Consider the following 22,171-nt stretch of genomic DNA (forward strand, 5'->3'; position numbering starts at 1 on the left):
CCATTAGTACAAATCTGGAAGCAAAGATAGAGTTAGGTGAATTGTGATACTTATGTGCAAATTTCAGTATCACGTTTTTCCATCCTAGGTAACACTAATCAAATAAGAATGTACATGCTGCCTCTCAATAATATTCATCTGTTAAACACTTAGTATTTTAAAACCATAATTTGTCACACTGTTAGGAAAAAACATACTAGTGCAAAGACACTACAGCATTCTATGGATCTCCAGTTCTGCAATCACAGTTTACTGTACCTGCATATCCCCACAGAAGCTGTTGTGCTACAATGTAATATCACACTATTAAGAACATGATATTTGAGGGATACATATTATGACAAAGACGTACTTAAAGTGAATTAGTCAGAATCATACGTAAATGCTCATAGTAACATAACAAATGGAAATGCATTCAAAGGTGCCTATATTCTTCTCTGATAACCCGAGAGCCTTGAATTATTTGGTGCTTTGCAATGAAAATACTAAACCTAAGGCTAATTTCACTACTTGAATATTAGAGAACACTGGGATTCAGGGCACCTTAGCGGTTGAGGAATAGGTATAAAATATTTCTGCAAAAATTAAGGAGTCTATTTATTTAAAAAAAATATAAACATAAATAACCCTGCAATGTGTCTAATGTGTGTACTTCCCATTATCATCAGCTCCATCTAGTGGCCATATTGCGGTATTTTCCTAACTGCATTATTTCAAGAAAACCCTGCTTTATGGCTAGTAGATAACGCAGACAAGCATGGAAAATACACATATTACACAAATTGCAGGGATTAGTCATGGAGGCTGTGCGAATGAGGAAGTTGGTGTACAAAAGCCCAAGCATTGGTGTCTATAATTATAACCTCCAATATAGGTGTCAGTGGATGCAATAATAATCTCCAGGACTGGTGTCAGTACTATTAAACTCCAACCCCCCCCCCCCACTGCCAAAACATTTCAATTCTGCTGCATTGCAATGCACATTGAGGGAGTCGGTGTAAAACAGCCACCGCATTGGTGTCAATAATTATAACCCCCAATGTAGGTGTCAGTGGATGCAATACTAATCTCAAGGACTGGTGTCAGTACTTTTAACCTCCCATTTGCCCCCCCCCCCCCACTCCTGCATTGGTGATCGATGACAGTGAAAGTTAACTACCAAAGTTATCCGGCAATGGTGGTCAGTGGCAGGGAACACTAACCACCCAATCATTGGTAGTCAGTGGCAAACAAAGTTAACCACCCTCACCCCGCATTGGTGGCAATTACTTTATAACATGAAACATTCTTTTTCTTTACTTTACTTTTACTTTACTCTGACACACAGCACAGTGCCCAGCACCCTGCCACTCCGCTGTCTAAATGGTGCCCCAAAAGCTTGGGGGTCACATGCTGAGTGCCTAGAAACACCCGCTGTGTGTCTACATTACAAAGCTAGCAAGCTGACAAGATTCAGCTCTCCTTTAAAAAAAAAAGCTGAGATTTAAAATAACTATGCTATAACTCTGAAAATGTATTTCTCCCCAATGCTTACAGATATAGAGATGTATGAGGGCTTCTTTAAAATGCTTTTACAGCATATTCAGATTATGTAAATACTTTAGGCTCCTTGCACACAGAGCCATTTACACGGTACAGCATATTCCAGCTGAAGCAGCCAAAGACTTTGCCAAGCTGCCTGCAGTGGGGCTGGGTAATACACCTGTCATTCCTGGGCTCATGGCCCCATGTGCAAGGGGCATCATTTGCATGATCTGGGCACAGGTTCACTTTACATATCAGGAATCAGGTGAGGGGAAGGTTAGAGTGTAACTCCACTTTCATCAGAAAAAAAAAAATAGCAAAAAATAATAATTTAGTGTATATAATTGTTACACAAGCCATATTATATTTGAATTTTTTTTTTTTTTTTTTAATTACCTTTCCGTAATCTGCAGTGCTTACTTTTTAAGTCTTAATTTGATTTATCTCTTTTTCTAGTGATTTTAACTTTAACTGTTTATAGTATAGTGAGTAGTATGTGCTCAAACATTTTTTTTTTTCAGTTTGGTTTCACTTCGAAAAACAAATTACATTTTTAATCATACTTCATATGAGAATCTTAACAAAAGAAAATAATTTACAATCTATTACCTCGACTTATTGCTGCTTCCTTCAAAGCAGTCAAAATTTCTGGTTTTAAATCTTCAGAAAGAAGCCTTCCTTCTAGACCAGGGAATAATGCCCTAAGCGGAAAAAAAGAAAAAGAAAATTATGAAATTATTTCACGTATTGTTTTGGAGATGCATATGTGCTTTCTTAACCACTTTAGCCCTGGAAGGTTTTACCCCCTTAATGACCATATGCCATTTTAATTGCGATATGGCACTGCGTTAGTTTAACTGACAATTGCGCGATCGTGCGATGCTGTACCCCAAAAAAATTGATGTTCTTTTTTTCCCCACAAATAGAGCTTTCTTTTGGTGGTATTTGATCACATCTGCGATTTTTATTTTTTGCGCTATAAACAAAAAAAAGAGTGACAATTTAAAAAAAAAAAAAAAAAAACGAATATTTATTTGTTTACTTTCTGCTTTAAAACACATCCAAAAAAAATGTAAAAAATCTAATTTCTTTATAAATTTAGGCCAATATGTATTCTGCTAAATATTTTTGGTAAAAAAATCTTAATGAGCGTATATTTATTGGTTTGCGCAAAAGTTATAGCGTCTACAAACGATGGGATATTTTTATGGAATTATTTTTTTAGGGTTTATTTTTTACTAGTAATGGCGGCGATCAGCGACTTATAGTGGGACTGTGACATTGCAGCAGACAAATCGGACACCTGACACTTTGACACTTTTTTGGGGACCAGTGACATTATTACAATAATCGGTACTAAAAAAATATGCACTGTTACTGTACAAATGACACTGGCAAGGAAGGGGTTAACATGAGGGGCAATCAAAGGGTTAAATGTGTTCCCTGTGAGTGCCTTCTAACTGTGTGGGGGTTGTTCTGGCTGGGGGAAGACAGATATCGGTGTTCCTGTCAGAACGGTGATCTGCCTTGTTTACATAGACAGACAGCCATTCTGTGTCTCTCGGGAACAATCACGGGTGGCCGGCAGACATCGGGTCCATCATACCCACTGATTGGCTCCCCCTGTAGCCAATCAGCATGCCATCATGCCTCCGGCCAAAATGATGTCATACATCCCAGGAATCTTCAATGGCAACTATTTTTGTTTTCAAATAGTGGAGGGGAGGAAGGGCTTTCTCAGCCCTACCTGCATGCCAAAGCTAAAAGTAGATGGATTCCAGGAAGACTACAAATGCTACATGAAGCATCTTCCTTATCCAAGGTAGCCATGGCTAGAAATGCTAGGGGGTTGTGTTTCAAAGTGATTGTTCAACAAAAAAAGCATGGAGATACAGATGGATAGGTAAGCTTGCTTTGAACATTAAAAATTAAATGGCATTTTCAGTTTTTGGTGCTCACATACAGCTTAGTTCAGATTCAGAATGCTTTCATAATCCCAAAGGGAAATTCAAAATTCTGCTTTAGGTTTAAGAGCAACTGCTATCCTAGATCTGATAACTGAAGGTACATAGAAATAAACCACAGAAGGATCCAAGCAGATGTCTCTGGCATTTACCTAAATGCTGGCTACTCCTCACACATGATTTTCTAAAACACAAATTAAAAATTCAGAGAAACAAAAATAATAAAACATAAATTATTACTGAGACAAACAATAAAAAACAGTTGTCATATATACAGGTGCATCTCAAAAATTAGAATATCATCAAAAAGTTAATTTATTTTAGTAATTAAATTCAAAAGGTGAAACACCTATATTACATAGATTCATTTATTTGACGATTATGGCTTATAGATAGCAAAAACTCAAAATTCAGTATCTCAGAAAATTAGAATATTACATAAGACCGATAAAAAAAGGATTTTTTATGCAGAAATGTTGGCTTACTGAAAAGTATGTCCGTGTACAGTATAGTATGCACTCAATACTTGTCTGGGGCACCTTTTGCATGAATTACTGCATCAATGCGTGGCATGGAGGCAATCAGCCTGTGGCACTGCTGAGGTTTTATGGATGCCCAGGTCGCTTTGATAGTGGCCTTCAGTTCGTTTGCATTGTTGGGTCTGGTGTCTCTCATTTTCCTCTTGACAATACTCCACAGATTATCTATGGGGTTTAGGTCAGTTGAGCTTGCTGTCCAATCAAGCAAAGTGATACCATGATCAATAAACCAGGTATTGGTACTTTTAACAGTGTGGAAAATTCACACTGGACCTCATGCAACGTGGATTCTGTGCCTCTCCACTCTTCCTCCCGACTTTGGGACCTTGATTTATAAACAAAATGCAAAATTTACTTTATTCCAAAAAGAGGACTTTGGACCACTGAGCAACAATCCAGTCCTTTTTCTCCTTAGCCCAGTTAAGACGCTTCAGATGTTGTCTCTGGTTCAGGAATAGCTTGACACAAGGAATGCGACAGTTGTAACCCATGTCCTGGATACGTCACTGTGTGGTGGCTCTTGAAGCACTGACACCAGCCATAGTCCACTCCTTGTGAATATCCCCCAAATTCTTGAATGGCCTTTGCTTCACAATCCTCTCAAGGCTGTGGTTATCCCTGTTTGTGCACCTTTTTCTACCAAACGTTTTCCTTCCACTCACATTTCCATTAATATGCTTAGATATAGCACTCTGTGAGTAACCAGCTTCTTTACTAATGACTTTTTGGGACATACCTTCCTTGTGTAGGGTGTCAATGACTGTCTTTTGGACAACTGTCAAGTCAGCAGTCTTCCCCATGATTCTGTAATCTACTGAATCAGACCGAGAGACCATTTAAAGGCTCAGGGAACCTTTACAGGTGTTTTGAGTTAATTAGCTGATTAGAGTGTGACACCATGAGTCTACAATATTTAACTTTTTCACAATATTCTAATTTTCTGAAATAGTGAATTTTGGGTTTTCACTAGCTGTAAGCCATGATAATCAAAATTAAAAGAAATAAATGCTTGAAATATATCACTCTGTGTGTATTGAATCTATATAATATAGGAGTTTCACTTTTAAAATTGAATTACTGAAATAAATTAACTTTTTGAGGATATTCTATTTTTTTCTAGATGCATCTGTATATTGCAAATACCTGTACTTCCAGGTACAATATTCATGTGATTTCCCTTCCTCTCCTTTGACAACATTGGTGCATGGTGATTAGTCCTAGGCTGAAACAACGCGCGTTGGCGAGATTCTTCAGCCCTACATGAGTTCTGTCTGGCATCAATTGGGAGCTTACATGGGGCACGTAATCCTTTCTCCCAGAGGAAGACGGGGTGGTATGGGAGGTGAGGAGAGGATTTGTATAAGCAGCTCTTGAGGGCAGCTTGGTCCTGCATAGGCAATTCATAAGCTACTTTTTTTTTTGTTAAGTGACAAAGTGAACCAAAACAAGAACAGGTACACAGAACAAAATAATTAAACTAAATGTCACCCTTTTTTACGTGGCAGGTATGCTTTATCTTCATTTGCCATTTTTGTACCTAAGATATGCTGCGACTCATCCTGCTCTACAATTACTGTGATATTGGATGCACCATTAAGTCCTGTATTAATATTTTCTTTCTTGCTGAAGTATTAACATTTAGACTCGGTCCACACTAGCGCGACTTGTCAGCCTGACAAGTCGCGCTCCCTCGCGGTCCATTGACTGCTACAGGACCCGTTCTAATAGGAGCGACACAAGTCGCTCCGACTTAGAAAAAGGGTCCGGTACTACTTCGGGGCGACCTCGGAGCGACTTGCATAGACTTCCATTATGTGAAGTCCATGCAAGTCGCTCCGAAGTCGTGGTGCATGGGAATGCACAAGTCGCCCCCGAAGTAGTACAGAGTCGTGCCGCCCCAGTGTGAACCGACTCTTACTTTCTTGCTGAAGTACACAATAACATTTTAACTTAAAAAAAAACAAAAAACAAAACACACAATTCAATAACAAAAAAGTGCTAATATCACAATTATACCTGGGGAACTCCTCGGAGGTGATGTAAGCAACATCCTTATCAGATACAGATGAAGAGAAAGAAATAAAATTCCCATTTTGCAGAGGAAGCATTTCTAATCCTATAAGTTCACTGTAGTTCTCATCACTGAGTATGAACTCAAGTAGGTGAAGCTTCTCATGTTTAGGTCCCTTATGTGCACATTTCCGCAACACCTGACGGACAAGAGCTGGGGTGACCTTCTTCACTGGCTTAGAATTATTTAATGGGATCTGGAATGCAGCAGCAACATTTGCCGGTACCTTGGCAATGTGAGTCCCTGAGTTCTGGAGGTAGTTCAGGATGGTTTTTGTGTACTCTTTGCTTTCATCTATCTCAATGAAGTTGACATCACATTCTTTTAGCCAGCACTTTTTGGTGGAGAAAATCACTGCATTCTGGAATAACATCTTCATTAGAGGTTCTACAATGGGTTTCCAGTGTGTCTTAATTTTGTCCACCTCTGGCCACACTCTGTAGATACTTTCAGCAGCCAAAGGGAAGTCTGGATTCTCTTCAGTCGCCATTCTCTTAATGGCTTCTAAGATGAGAGTGGCATATGCTTTTGGGACAACATTCTTGACAAGAAGTTCATTCCAAAGCGCAGCAGGATCCCGCCATTGGTCCAGTTCTCTCCATTTGATACTCCTACGGTTGTCTGTTAAGCCAAAGAAACCACTGATGTGAACTGGAAGACCTGTCTTACTTTCATCTCCAGGAGGTAAAGGAAGAAAGCAAAAGGCCCTTCCAACAAACTGTGACTCAGCTCCCTTTTCCTCACCATTGCTCCATAAAGGCATGGCAATTCCAATAGCAGGAACAAATTTGAGGTCATCAGCAAGACAATCTAATTCATTGCATATTCCCCGGCCTCCAACACTGTTGCATACCAACCACGAGGAAGTTTGTGTTTCCTTGACACTTTCATCCTCAACAACAATATTTACATGATAAGTAACACAAGTTATACTATTGCTTGGCACACCTTTGCAGTAGCCATCGATTGATGACCCAAGAATCTTAATAGAGTTGGGTCTATCATGTTTCAGAAGCTTGTTCTCGCTAGCTGTAACTCGGAAAATTAGCTTTTCAGAACCATCTGCCTCTCTTATGTGAAGAGACACTTTTTGGACATTCTTTAAAAACAGAAGAACAGTGTCTGCATCAGCTCTGAAGGATTCATAGAGTTCTAGAACCTTTTCTTTATTGTACAAATTGCTACTTAGCAAAGAGGGTTGAACGCGAAGAGGAAATCTGAAGAAGGTTCCTTGGAAACAACCTTCTGCAAAGGTTTCTTTAGTGCTTCCGAATATGTTAACAAATGGAGCAAATTGGTCCTCCAGTTCACTTATTTCTTTACTGTCCTCTTTAATGTTCCAACACTGGCCTGACTCATGGCGTCCAAAGAGTACCTGGTGTGGATCCAGAATCCCAATTTGTTCTCCACTAAAAATACTGGGAACATCTGCAAATGAAAAATAGAAACAAATCTTTATGCATCTTCAGATTAGCAACAAAAAGCTATTTTTTTAGCAGTTCAAAAACAGAAGCAAATATGTGATCAATCTCAAATCTATGGGTAATTAAAAAGAAATGTGTATATTTGATGCACTAATTCTCTGTGCATCTCACCCTCTAGATATTAAAATATAACTTTACAAAAACGTTTCATTTATCTTCCCATTATATTATTTGAATGGGTGTACATAATACTTACAGTATCTCACAAATGTAATACCCCCCTCACATTTTTGTAAATGTGAATGTACAGCTTGTATAACAGTGTCAATTTGCTGTCCCCTCAAAATAACTCAACACACAGCCATTAATGTCTAAACAGCTGGCAACAAAAGTGAGTACACCACTAAGTGAAAATGTCAAAATTGGGCCCAATTAGTCATTTTCCCTCCCCAGGGTCATGCGACTTGTTAGTATTACAAGGTCTCAGGAGTGAATGGGGAGCAGGTGTGTTAAATTTGGTGTTATCGCTCTCACTCTCTCATACTGGTCACTGGAAGTTCAACATGGCACCTCATGGCAAAGAACTCTCTTAGGATATGAAAAATAGAATTGTTGCTCTACATAAAGATGGCCTAGGCTATAGAAAGATTGCCAAGACCCTGAAACTGAGCTGCAGCATGGTGGCCAAGACCATATAGTGGCTTAACAGGACAGGCTCCACTCCACGAAAGAAGTTGAGTGCACGTGCTCAGCGTTATATCCAAAGGTTGTCTTTGGGAAATAGACATATGAGTGCTGCAAGCATTGCTGCAGAGGTTGAAGGGGTGGGGGGTCAGACTGTCAGTGCTTAGACCATATGCCGCACACTGCATAAAACACACCTCCAAGACGACCACTGCCTTGATAAAGAAGCTGAGGGCAAAGGTGATGGACTGGCCAAGCATGTCTCCAGACCTAAACTCTATTGAGCATCTGTGGGGCATTCTAAAACAGAAGGTGGAGTAGCACAAAGTCTCTAACATCCACCAGCTCCGTGATGTCGTCATGGAGGAGTGGAAGAGGACTCCAGTGGCAACCTGTGAAGCTCTGGTGAACTCCATGCCTAAGAAGGTTAGGGCAGTTCTGGAAAATAATGGTGGCCACACAAAATATTGACACTTTGAGCCCAATTTGGACATTTTCACTTAAGGGTGTACTCACTTTTGTTGCCAGCGGTTTAGACATTAATGGCTGTGTGTGGAGTTATTTAGAGGGGGCAGCAAATATACACTGTTGTACAAGCTGTACACTCACTACTTTACATTGTAGTAAAGTGTCATTTCTTCAGTGTTGTCACAGGAAAAGATATAATAAAATATTTACATAAATGTGAGGGGTGTACTCACTTTTGTGAGATACTGTAATTCCTCTGTTATATCTTTTCTAGTACTCCTACCTTCTCTAGCTCTTTCTCATAATATAGAGTTGTATTTACTATTCACTCTAAAGTTTTTTTCTCTATATTTTTCTCACATTCCTATTCCTAATTTACAACAACCCATCATTACTGACAAACTTGCACTGTGCCCCACACAAAAAAATGAAAAGCAGTTTAGTATTCCCTACATATTCTGCCACGTTTAGAGGCAATAGAAATAGGAATCAACTATAGATGATTTTGGGATCTTGCTTAGTGACAATTGTTTTACCAGAAAGGATGTAAGCAAAAATATCAAAACAGGGACACTGACAATAGTGATGTCGCGAACCTAAAATTTGCCGTTTTGCGAACGGCGAACATCGGCAAATGTTCGCGAACCGGGCGAACCGCCATAGACTTCAATAGGCAGGCGAATTTTAAAACCCACAGGGACTCTTTCTGGCCACAATAGTGATGGAAAAGTTGTTTCAAGGGGACTAACACCTGGACTGTGGCATGCCGGAGGGGGATCCATGGCAAAACTCCCATGGAAAATTACGTAGTTGACGCAGAGTCGGGTTTTAATCCATAAAGGGCATAAATCACCTAACATTCCTAAATTGTTTGGAATAACATGCTTTAAAACAACCAGTGTGTGAATACGATCAGGTATGATGTTGTATCGATCAAGTAGTGTAAGGGTTACGCCCGCTTCACAGTGACAGACCAAACTCCGACAGACCAAACTTCCCGTTTAACAGTCAGTCAGTCAGTCCGTCCATTTGCACAACCGCAAACTCCCCATTTGCACAAGGTTGGATACCAAGCTAGCCATGTCCCGTTCCTTGTCCTCACTGACATCATTGAAGGTCTCTTCCTCCACCCAGCCACGTACAACACCAAGGGTCCCCGAAAGGTGACAACAAGCCCCCTGGGACGCCTGCTGTGGTTGGTCTTCCACCTCCTCAAAGCCACCTTCCTCCTCAGACTTCTCTTCCTCAGACTCCTCTCTCTGCGTTGCCACAGGTCCAGCAATCGACAACGACAAGGCTGCTTCTGGTGGTGATGGGGACCACAACTCTTCCTCTTAATGCTCATCTACGGCCTGATCCAATACTCTTCGCAGGGCACGGTCCAGAAAAAATGCATATGGAATGAGGTCGATGATGTTGCCTTGGGTTTGACTGACCAGGTTTGTCACCTCCGCAAAAGTACGCATGAGCCTACAGCCATTGTGCATGAGCCTTCAGTAACGCGGCCAAAAAATACCCAGCTCCACAGAGGCTGTCCTCTTTTTTTTAAATTAAAGAAAATTAATGTTTTTTCTATGAAAAATTATCCCGCGGATCGCTTTTGGTCTGTTCACAATGAAGCAACGACCTTATCATCTGGGGTGTGCCAACACACTCCTAGAGGTGATCGCTTCATTGTGATACGCAAGCCCCTTCACCACAACAAGGTAACGATCACGAAGGGGAATTGACACATGTATGTGCCTTTTTTTTGTTTTTTTGCAGCCACAGTGTAGCACCAGAGGCCAGAAAAATTAGGCATGTACACATGCATGAAAAAGTAGGTATTGTTGCAGCCGCTGCTGTAGCAGTGGCCTGAAAAAATTAGGTTTTCAAGGCAGAAAGTGCACTAAAACATTGCGGCTTGAACCGTAGTTGGTGGCGGAGACGTCACGCAAGTCATCCGGCATGCAGAGATTAAATACAGCAGCGTGTGGACCATTTTTAGCCCAAGGCATCTCATCAGGCCTTTTTTAGTCAAATGCATCCCCCACTGTCAGTCCCTTCGGGATCCATGCCTCATTCATCTTAATAAAGGTGAGGTAATCTAGACTTTTTTGACCTAGGCGACTTCTCTTCTCAGTGACAATACCTCCTGCTGCGCTGAAGGTCCTTTCTGACAGGACACTTGAAGCGGGGCAGGCCAGAAGTTCAATGGCAAATTGGGATAGCTCAGGCCACAGGTCAAGCCTGCACACCCAGTAGTCAAGGGGTTCATCGCTCCTCAGAGTGTCGATATCTGCAGTTAAGGCAAGGTAGTCCGCTACCTGTCGGTCGAGTCGTTCTCTGAGGGTGGACCCCGAAGGGCTGTGGCGATGCGTATGACTAAAAAAGCTCTGCATGTCCTCCATCAACAAGATGTCTGTAAAGTGTCCTGTCCTTGCTGGCGTGGTTGTGGTAGGAGGAGGATTACTTTCACCTCTTCCCCTGTTGGATTCCCGTTGTGCTGTGACATCACCCTTATACGCTGTGTAAAGCATACTTTTCAACTTATTTTGTAGCTGCTGCATCCTTTGCGACTGCCGGTAATTCGGTAACATATCAGACACTTTCTGCTTATACCGGGGGTCTAGTAGCGTGGCCACCCAGTACAGGTCGTTCGCCTTCAGCCTTTTTATACGAGGGTCCCTCAACAGGCATGACAGCATGAAAGACCCCATTTGCACAAGGTTGGATGCCGAGCTACTCATGTCCAATTCCTCGTCCTCACTGATGTCTTTGAAGGTGTGTTCTTCCCCCCAGCCACGTACAACACCACGGGTACCAGATAGGTGACAACGAGCACCCTGGGATGCCTGCTGTGGTTGGTGTTCCTCCTCCTCAAAGCCACATTCCTCCTCTGACTCCTCTTCCTCAGACTCCTCTTCAAGTGTTGCCGCAGGTCCAGCAAGCAATGGTAAGGCTGTTTCTGGTGGTGATGGTGACCAGAACTCTTCCTCTTCACGCTCATCTACGGCCTGATCCAGCACTCTTCGCAGGGCACGCTCCAGGAAGAAAACATATGGGATGATGTCGCTGATGGTGCCTTCGGTGCAACTGACTAGCTTTGTAACCTCCTCAAAAGGACGCATGAGCCTACAGGCATTGCACATGAGCGTCCAGTAACGTGGCAAAAAAATACCCAGCTCCGCAGAGGCTGTCCTAGCACCCCCGTCATTCAAATACTCGTTGACCGCTTTTTCTTGTTGGAGCAGGCGGTCGAACATTAGCAGTGTTGAATTCCAACGTGTCGGGCTGTCGCAAATCAAGCGCCTCACTGGCATGTTGTTTCGCCACTGAATATCTGAAAAGTGCGCCATGGCCGTGTAGGAACGCCTGAAATGGCCACACACCTTCCTGGCCTGCTTGAGGACGTCCTGTAAGCCTGGGTACTTCTGCACAAAGCGTTATACAATCAGATTTAACACATGTGCCATGCACAGCACATGTGTCAACTTGCCCAAATTCAATGCCGCCAACAAATTGCTTCCGTTGTCACACACCACTTTGCCGATCTCCAGTTGGTGCGGGGTCAGCCACTGATCCACCTGTGCGTTCAGGTCGGACAGTAGTGCTGGTCCGGTGTGACTCTCTGCTTTCAGGCAAGTCAACCCCAAGACAGCGTGACACTGTCGTATCCGGCATGTGGAATAGCCCCTGGGGAGCTGGGGGGGGGTGCAGTTGGTGTGGAGCAAGACGCAACAGCAGAAGAGGACTCAGCCGAGGAGGTTAGCAAAGAGGATGGAGTAGGAGGAGTAGAGGAGGTGGCAGCAGGCCTGCCTGCAAGTCGTGGCGGTGTCACCAACTCCTCTGCAGCAGAGCCACGCATTCCATGCTTGGCAGCCGCCAGCAGGTTTACCCAATGCGCAGTATAAGTGATATACCTGCCCTGACCGTGCTTTGCAGACCAGCTATCAGTGGTCAGATGGACCCTTGCCCCAACACTGTGTGCCAGACATGACATGACTTCATTTTCCACAATAGAGTACAGGTTGGGGATTGCCTTTTGTGAAAAATAATTTCGGTCGGGTACCTTCCACTGCGGTGTCCCAATAGCGACAAATTTTTTTGAAGGCCTCAGACTCCACCAGCTTGTATGGTAAAAGCTGGCGGGCTAAGAGTTCCGACAAGCCAGCTGTCAGACGCCGGGCAAGGGGGTGACTCTGTGAGATTGGCTTCTTACGTTCAAACATTTCCTTGACAGACACCTGACTGTGGGCAGATGAGCAGGAACTGCTGAAGGTGAGAGGCGGAGGGGCGGGTTGTTGATAGGGGGCAAGGAGGACAGCAGTGGTTGACATGGCTGAAGATGCTGGACCAGGAGGAGGATGGTGGCTTTCAGTTTGTGTGCTGCTTTTACTCATGTGTTGATAACATATGCGTTTGTGATGTGAGATCATGTGCCTTCGCAAAGCAGTTGTACCTAGGTGGGTGTTGGACTTCCCACGACTCAGTTTCTTTTGGCACAGGTTACAAATGGCATCGCTGATATCAGAGGCAGACACACAAAAAAAATGCCAAACTGCTGAGCTTTGCAATGACGGCATTCTGGTGGTGGCAACAGCTTGCGTTGATTGGCGTGCTGTCTGGCTGACCCCGGGTGCCGAATCTACATGCTATCTGACTGTGCCACTAGCTCCTTGCGATGACCTCCCCCTGCTTCCAACTCGTCTCCTCCTCCTCTCTGTCTCCCCATCTGAACTTTCCCCCTCTTCTTCTGCTCTTCGAGCAGGCACCCAGGTGACATCCACGGACACATCGTCATCATCAGCCGCTTCACTTGACAACTCAGCAAAGGCAGCATCAGCAGGTACAACATCATCATCATCACAATGTACGTCCATGTGTATAATGCTGCCTGACTGAGACATATCCCCATTATCTACATCCTCTGGCACTAATGGTTGCGCATCACTTATTTCTTCCAACTGATGTGTAAATAACTCCTCTGACAGATCAAGTGAAGCGGCTGTGGTGCTAGTGTTGGTGGTGGTGCCGGCGGACGGGCGAGTGGTAAATTGAGAGGTGCCCGAAGCTGAGCTAGAGGAGGATGGTGCATTAAGGTTCAGAGCGGAAGCTGTAGAAGATTGGGTGTCCTGTGTAAGCCAGTCAACTATGTCCTCAGAATTTTTTGAGTTCAGGGTCTGTGGCTTCTGAACACTGGGCATTATTCTAGGGCCAAAGGAAATCACAGCACCACGACCACGACGGCCCTTGCGGGGTGGCCTGCCTCTGCCTGTCATTTTTTTTTTAGATTTGTGGTACTATGAGTGCAAGGTGCTGTGCCACCCTATAGGAGTGTTGGGCAGTGGGTACAGTACACTCTGTGGACCTGACAGTCACTGGCAGCCCAGGCAACTGCAATTATAAAAAAATATATATATTTTTAATTTGCAAGCTGCTGTGCCACCGTATACATCAGTGGTGGGCAGTGGCACTGCAGTGGGCACAGTACACTCTGTGGACCTGACAGTCACTGGCAGCCCAGGCAACTGCAATTATAAAAAAATATATATATTTTTAATTTGCAAGCTGCTGTGCCACCGTATACATCAGTGGTGGGCAGTGGCACTGCAGTGGGCACAGTACACTCTGTGGACCTGACAGTCACTGGCAGCCCAGGCAACTGCAATTATAAAAAAATATATATATTTTTAATTTGCAAGCTGCTGTGCCACCGTATATATCAGTGGTGGGCAGTGGCACTGCAGTGGGCACAGTACACTCTGTGGACCTGACAGTCACTGGCAGCCAAGGCAACTGCAATTATAAAAAATAATTTTTTTTTTAAATTTGCAACAAGCTGCTGTGCCACCGTATAAATATCAGTGGTGGGCACTGCAGTGGGTACAGTACACTCTGTGGACCTGACACTCACTGCAATTATGACAGAGGAAAAAAAATATTTTTTAAACTGCAAGGTACTGTGCCTGTGCCACCCAAAATGAGTGTGGTGTGCACACAGTACAGTCTGTGGTGGGTCTGTGGCCTCTCACACACAGCGGGCAGGCAACTGCAGTGCACAATAGAGATATATTATATATATATAAAAAATTACTCAAATACGAGCCCTAAAAAGGGCTTTTTGGGGTGCTGTCAGGATGCTGTCCTTACAGCAGGAGTGGACCAAGAACACTGATTAACAAGACCGGGAACACTGACTAACAACTGTCCCTAGCTATTAACAGCAGCAGCAACAGCAGCACTCTCCCTGCTCTCACTACACACTGCTTCAGATTGATCTAAGATGGATGCTGCCCTTGGTTATTTATAGGAGGTTGGAGGGTGTGGGAGGGAGGTATGCTGATTGGCTGGAATGTGTCTGCTGACTGTGAGGTTCAGGGTCAAAGTTTGCCTCAATGATGTATTATAGGGGGTGGACCGAACATCGCATATGTTCGCCCGCAGCGGCGGACGCGAACAAGCGATGTTCGCCGGGAACTGTCCGCCGGCGAACAGTTCGGTACATCTCTGACAACAACAAAATGGTGACAGGGGTTTTAGCAATCCCCTACTCTACTCTGGTGAACCCATTGTCACTGGAACCATTAAGCTTAATGCAGATTGGACATTTACCAAACTCTTAAAAGCCTTTCCTCCTGGCAGCAGTGTTTTGGCAGAAAAAAGCCAGAACGCTTGTAAAAGTGTCTAAAGCTTTTATATAAGTTTAGGTGCATTTACAGGCGTCAGGAGTACCGCCGGGTCCCGAGAGCGGGCCACAAACCTCTGCACTTTCCTGTTGATCCGAGATGCCAACAGATCTACTTCCAGGGTGCTCCAATGAAGGCATTACTGCTGGAACACCTCCGGATGGAGAGAACATTCCCCTTGATCCAAAGTCTGTCGACTGAGGTAATCAGCCTGCCAATTTTCCACTCCTGGAATGTGAACAGTGGAGAGAGCCGGAACAAAGCGTTCCACCCATCGAAGGATGCCTGCCACCTCCAAGGCCGCAAGGACACTTCTGGTGCCCCCTTGGTGATTGATATAAGCCACGGCCGTTGCATTGTCCGATTGAATGCATCCTGGACAGCCCTGAAGGTACTCCATCCGATGGAGGTACTCCTCCATCTGATCGCTCTCAGCTCCAGAACATTGAGCGATAACCTGAATTTTTCCAGGGACAAGAGTCCTTGAGCAGAAAGCTTGCAGAGAACACCTCCCCACCTGGACAGACTGGCATTTGTGGTGACAACTGTTCAACATAGGGGGAGGAAGGATTTTCCTTGTTTGAGCGCCGAGGACCGAAGCCACCATATCAGGGATCCCCTGGTCACCTGGCTCAGCTGGATCTGGTTGTCCAGGGAATTTGGATCTTTGTTCCATTTGAGAAGGATTTCCTTCTGGAGGATTCTCGTGTGGAACTGAGTGAAAGAGACCGCCTCAAAGGATGACACCACCAGTCCCAGAACTCTCATACAAGTCCAAAGCGATGACCATTTGCTGGACAGCAATAGCTGAATCGCAGTCTGGAGTTTTTGGAGTTTGTCCGGAGGAAGAAACACCCTGGCTGCGGACGAGTCCAAAGTCAGGCCCAGATAAACCAGTCTCATGGAAGGGACCAGGGTTGACTTCTGAAGGTTCAGAATCCAGTCAGTCAATCTCCTTCAGAGTTCTCATGGTGACCTCCACTTTTGTCACCAGCGCCGTGGGAGACTCTGCACGGAAGAGCAGATCGTCCAGGTAACCCAGGACCAATATTCCCCGCTGGCGTAACAACGCCAGGACCAGAGCCAAGACCTTTGTGAAGACCCGAGGAGCAGAGGCGAGCCCAAAGTGTAATGCCACAAACTGATAGTGATCCTCTCCCACCGCAAAACACAGAAACTGTTGATGTCCTGCACATATAGGGAACTCGCACGAAGCAATTCAGTGCTTTTAGGTCCAGAATTGGACGCACCTTGCGTTCTTTCTTGGGGACCGTAAACAGATTTGAGTAAAAATTCTGAATACGTTCCAAATTCGGAAACCAGAACTATTACTCCTTGTTGTAACAGGTCCTCTACAGCAGGAGAGCCTGTAATTGATCCGGGGAAAGTCGCACATCGGAAGCGAAGAACCTTACCGCAGGGACGGATTGAAACTCGATTTTGTAACCCGACCGTATGACCTCGAGAACCCACTTGTCTTGTATCCGGGATAGCCACAGGTCCGGGAATCGGCAAAGGCGTCCCCCTACCCCAGATACGGATGAGGGCACGCCTTCAGGCCAAAGGGGTCTTATCCGCAGGTCTGGAGAAAACCAGTTTCTGTTTGCCAGACCAGGGTCACTTGGAGCCATCCGAGGGGGCCTGGAAGGCCTTTGATCCCTTATCACTTGACCTTGAGGGACAAAAGAAACTTTTTTTGCGGTGAAAAGGAGGGACCCTGTCTACAACGAGGGTCCTTACCCTTGTTAGCCTGTGGAAGAAAAGGTACTCTTACCCCCCTGAAGGATCTTTGATAATGTCATCAAGGGTAGCGCCAAACAGGCGATCACCTTGAAAGGGCCTTCTTAGAGGTCTGATCCGCAGACCAACATTTTAGCCAAAGTATACGCCAAGAGACCACTGCTGACACCGACAGTCGCACCAATAGTGGAGCCCCATCCAGCGAGGCATAGAAAAAAAAAATTGCAGCACCTGAATCAACTGGTCTGCCAGTTCCGCAAAGGCAGGGGGGAGATGTTCCCCCTCCAGGTCACGGCATAGTAACTTAGCCCATTCAGTCAAGGTTTGTGACACAAGGGCAATAGTAAACACTGGTCTGAGTGCAGACCCTGCCAGGGAGTACATATTGCGGGCCACAGACTCCGCCTTTCTATCCGCCGGAACCTTAAAGGAAGGGGAATCCTCCACTGGAATCATGGTAGCTTTATTCAGTCTGGAGACCAGAGGGTCCACCGTAGGTGGCACAGTCCATTTCTTTATAAAGGACTCCTTAAAGGGGTAGTGTCTAGCAATCCACTTAGGCACCCCAGGGGGACGCTTTGGGCGGTCCCACTCTTTTTTTACCATGTTGTCAAAATACACGGGAAAGGGGAAACCTTTGCCGCTCTGGATGGCTTGTGAGTGCCAAACTTAACCTGCGCCGCAGTTGCAGCTGCGTCCTCCAGTTTTAGGGTCTCACGCACAGATACAACTAGTGCGTCCACCAGCACCTTTTCTTTCGCAGTGGCAGAGGGAGAGGTGTCATCCTCACTATCACAGGAGACAGGGCGCGAGGCAGTAGACCTGGCAGGGAGACCCAAGTCTGCGGTGGCTGAATCAGATTCAGAATCGAACCCATCAGTTGAGGCAGGGGTAGGCGGAGGGGGGGGTTTATTGGTACTTTGCCCCTTAAAGGCCGCCTCCACCCAGGACACAAAAGATTCCAGGACCGCAGGCAGTGCATCTATGGATGGCTGGGATCTGGAGGGCCCAGCAGCCTCCGAGAGGGGTCAGGTGGGGAAACGTGTTTTAGGAACGTCCCACCACGCTAAAGCGCCCCCAAGAGGTCAGGCACAAAGCACTGAAGACCCTCAGAAGAGAAAGAGAGACCCCCCCAAACTCACCACCCGCACCAGAGATGCACCAGGAAGACCCAGGTGTCTGCAGCAATCTTGATCAGAAGAAAAAAACCTGAGTGTCAGCACTAGGGAATAGGGAGGGGCTCCACCACCTAAAAAACGCCTCTAGGGACTCCAAAACATGGCACATTGATTTTTTAATGGGGATACACTGCAAAATTGCCGCCGGGCTACAGAAACATGGCCGCTGATCCTATGCAGCACATGGGCTACAAGGAAATGGTGGCCCACACGGCCTGTGGAGCTTCCGGGAGCCCCCGAGGGGACCCACCAGCCTCCTGGACGGGATCGACAGGATGGGGGGCCCTGGTACTGACAGGTGAGTTCTCCCTGCAGGATCAAAAAAAAAAAAATTTTAAATGTCATACGGGTACAGTGTTGCATGACTGAGTAGATATCATTCAATTATCATTCAAAGTGTGAAATCACTGAAAGCTGAAAATTGGCCTGGGCAGGAAGGGTATGAAAGTGCCCAGTAGTGAGGTAGTTAAAGGTATGGACCGGCAATAAACAGATAAGCATCTCAGAAAATTGCTGAAGAAAAAAAGAAAGGTGGGAAAGAGTGATGTTAGTAGAAGGAAAGAGGAAGCAGAAGATAGATAAAGTAAGAAAAAGGAGATAACACCTTGTTATAGAGGGTGTAGACTAACTGCACAGGTAGAGGAGTAGGGAAGGGAGTAGGGAAAGGGAGGGCAGGGTGCACTGAGCGGAGGGTCAAGCCCAAGACATTTTGGAATGAACCATAGCTGGTGTGTTGGAATGTTTTTTTTTTTTTAAGAGGTCGTGTCAACATAGCAATGACACTTTGGCAAAGTTGCATTTGTATTTAGGAGCTAGACAGATATATGTATCACCACCATAGCTGTAATGTAACCAAAAAAAAAAAAAGGTCATCTTGTTACCCAACCATTATTTGTCCGACAACGCTTCACACCTGTTATATGGTACACAGAGTTGAACCCGATTCCAAACCTTCCAACCTTCAGGGGGTCATCTTTTTTTCTACTTCTTGCAATTTCTTGAATTCCGTGCCAGTCTTCAAGGGTGAAAACTGCATTATTGTATACATAAAGTGCAGGTCCTAAAAACAGAAAAACATGCACTGAGTTAGTAAAAGAGTATTCAGGACACACAAAAATGGTACATTGTGGTCACTCGGTCATGACCCTTTTATTCCTGAAAGATATGTTGCTAGAAGGCACTACTAAAAGCAGCACATGTCCAACCCCTGAGTCACACATTAGTTGCGATGTAGTGAAGCCACTTCAGCTTTACTGGGCTTGGCAATGTGCATGCAGCCTCAGAGATGGACAATGGCTTTCCAGTGGAAGGAAATAGTCTTCTGTGAGACAGAGGTGAAAAGACATCATATGTCATCCATTCATTTTTTTAGGGCATTCACCAATCAGTTACTCCCATAGCTCTACTTGTTCCAGCAGGCTACACAGACAACATCTTGTTGGAGTTGGTACAGGCAAATATGTGACTTACCGATGCTGGGGTAGGGCACCGTGCCCATAAATGTAAGTATGCATCATTCGGTCACCTATCAGTAACTGTGCATCACCTAAGGGGAAATCTCATTGGCATGTTAAGAAAGGCATCCCAGTCACCAGTTGATACATACTAGTGATCAACCGATATTGATTTTTCTTTCCCGATGCTGATATTTTGGCCAATGCATATTGGTATCGGCCGATATTTTCGTATATTAAATTTTTATTTATTTTTTTATCACTTGACAGGTACTCTTGTGGAGGGATCTGGGCGTCTAAAAGACCCCAAACCCCTCCTCTGCACTTATAAGCATTAAAAACGCCAAGTTTGGCTGTTTTGAATCCTGTCATTTTTTTTAATCTGGCGCGAGTTCCCGGAAGGGATGTCATGACATCACTTCCGGGTTTTTACATGGAGACCCAATCAGAGCCGATAGCGGCTTTGATCAGGTCTTCGGCAGCCTCGCAGGCTGGTGGAACAGGAGACCCGGGCGAGCCACGGAAGGTGGCGGGGACGTCCCCTCCCACTCCTTGTAATGACAGTCGAGCGGCTTCTCAGCCGCATCAGTTGTCATTACAAGACAGCCGACCGTCGGCTATGGACGCCGGTAACGGGGTGATGCCTCTAGCTGCAGGCATCACTCTGGTACAAGCACTTTCCGAAATATCGGCAATATCGGTCACCTTGGTGGTCAATTCCGATATATCGGGGAAAGTGCATATCGGCCCTCGATAAATCGGCTGATAATCGGTCGATCACTAATACATACCAATAGGTAGTAGTCTGCTGAAAAGCACTATTGTGTAAATCTCAATCCTTTTGCAACTTCATATAGCAACAGTTCAAACAATTCTCAACACAATGGGGTTGATTTACTAAATCTGTCTGAGTGCAAACTCTGGTGCAGCTCTACATAGAAACCAATCCGCTTCCAGGTTTTTTGTCAATGCTTAATTTGAACAAGCTAAAGTTAGAATCTGATTGGCCACCATGCACAGCTGTACCAGATTTTGCACTCTTCAGTTTTAGTAAATCAATCTCATTGTGTTCATAGATGTGGATGTTTGGTTGCACAAGTGATTTTCTGCGAAACCCACCTTGATATTGGGCCATTTCTTTAGAGAAAAGAGATTCAGTGCCATAATGTGTTTCATCATAGAGAAATTTCACTTCACTGGCACCAGCATCCTCTGCATTTTGAATCAGCTCCTACAGTAAGAACACAATGTTAGTTTTTCTGAAGTATATTGCATTTATTGTAGCAACTCCATGCATTACACAAACAATTTTCTAATCCAGCCTACCATTATGTAAATTCTAAGATATAAGTTCTTATAATTATAAAAAATTAATGGTCTGGGGTGTCAAACTGGATTTAACCGCAGGCCCCATCAGCATTATGGTTACCCTCAAAGGGCTGGTTCTATCTCTAAGATTATGTATGCAGAGTTCAGAAATATGCTGTATATAGAGTGCCGTGTTTGGGTGTGCGTTACATACAGGGTGAAAAGTTCAGGCAAAGGGAAAAAAAACGGGGGGGCGTGGTCTGGACGCAGCTGCATGAGTGCACGCTAAACACCGAGCTCCAGGCTTCCCACACCCGGCCCGATACAGCCTACTAATCCCGGCATGACCCCAGGCAGAAGGCCCGGTGCAAGCTCTGCCTCTCGTACACCTGGAAGGAAAAAGGAGGTGGAGGAAATTATCCAATACTTTCGACCCCCACAGCCCGTAATCACTGCGGACGCTAGCGGCAGTATAGCGGGCAGCGGGGAGCCAATGCAGGGAGAAGAAGGAAGTCAGAGCCGACCGGAGACTGTAACAGCCATGGCCGTTTCATCCAACCCAGATCTTCCAGACCTTCCACTGGCGACAAGCTCTCAGACAGATCCGGAGGTCTGGGCACTACTAAAAGCCTTACCCACACGCTCCGAGATAGAGTCTATGGTGCATAGGATCGAGGAAACTCACCGCCGGGACCTGCAGGCTGTGAAGACAGAGGTGCAGGCAGTGACGGAGAGAATGCAAAGAGGGGAACAGGCGGTCTCGGGTCTGGAGACACGATTAACAACCCTGGAGAAAGCAAGAGATGACTCTACAGGTACGGAAATAACACTCCAATTACAGCTGGAAGATCTGGAAGATAGGAGCCGTAGGAATAACTTACGGCTCCGGGGCATACCAGAATCTATAGGTGGGGAAGATCTGAGAGGGAAAGTAACATCCACTTTCCAAAAAACCCTCGGTTTAACCCCCTCAGACCCAATAGAATTGGACAGAATCCACCGAGCCCTGGGTCCCAAACCAATGAATCCAGACAGACCGCGAGATGTGATCTGCAGGGTTCATTACTATTCCCAAAAAGAAAACATATTGCGAAAGGCATGGGAGCTAGGAACGGTGGACATGGATGGGGATGCCATCAAAATTCTTCC

The 22,171-nt window shown here is 45.0% G+C and overlaps 1 protein-coding gene across 1 annotated transcript in view; it reads right to left on the bottom strand.

Moving 5' to 3' along the window:
• The window catches only part of SACS (sacsin molecular chaperone), a 158,468-nt gene that overhangs the window by 25,424 nt on the left and 110,873 nt on the right, over positions 1-22,171 (bottom strand). The window contains exons 5-8 of the mRNA XM_082248457.1: positions 20,834-20,945; positions 19,174-19,320; positions 6,044-7,526; positions 2,134-2,225 (exon numbers count right to left, since the gene is read on the bottom strand). Of these exons, the coding sequence (XP_082104583.1) occupies positions 2,134-2,225; positions 6,044-7,526; positions 19,174-19,320; positions 20,834-20,945 (1,834 nt within the window). The remainder of the gene's footprint in view (positions 1-2,133; positions 2,226-6,043; positions 7,527-19,173; positions 19,321-20,833; positions 20,946-22,171) is intronic.

The sequence above is a fragment of the Pelophylax lessonae genome, assembly GCF_965119305.1.
Source record: "Pelophylax lessonae genome assembly, chromosome: 2".
NCBI lineage: Eukaryota > Metazoa > Chordata > Amphibia > Anura > Ranidae > Pelophylax > Pelophylax lessonae.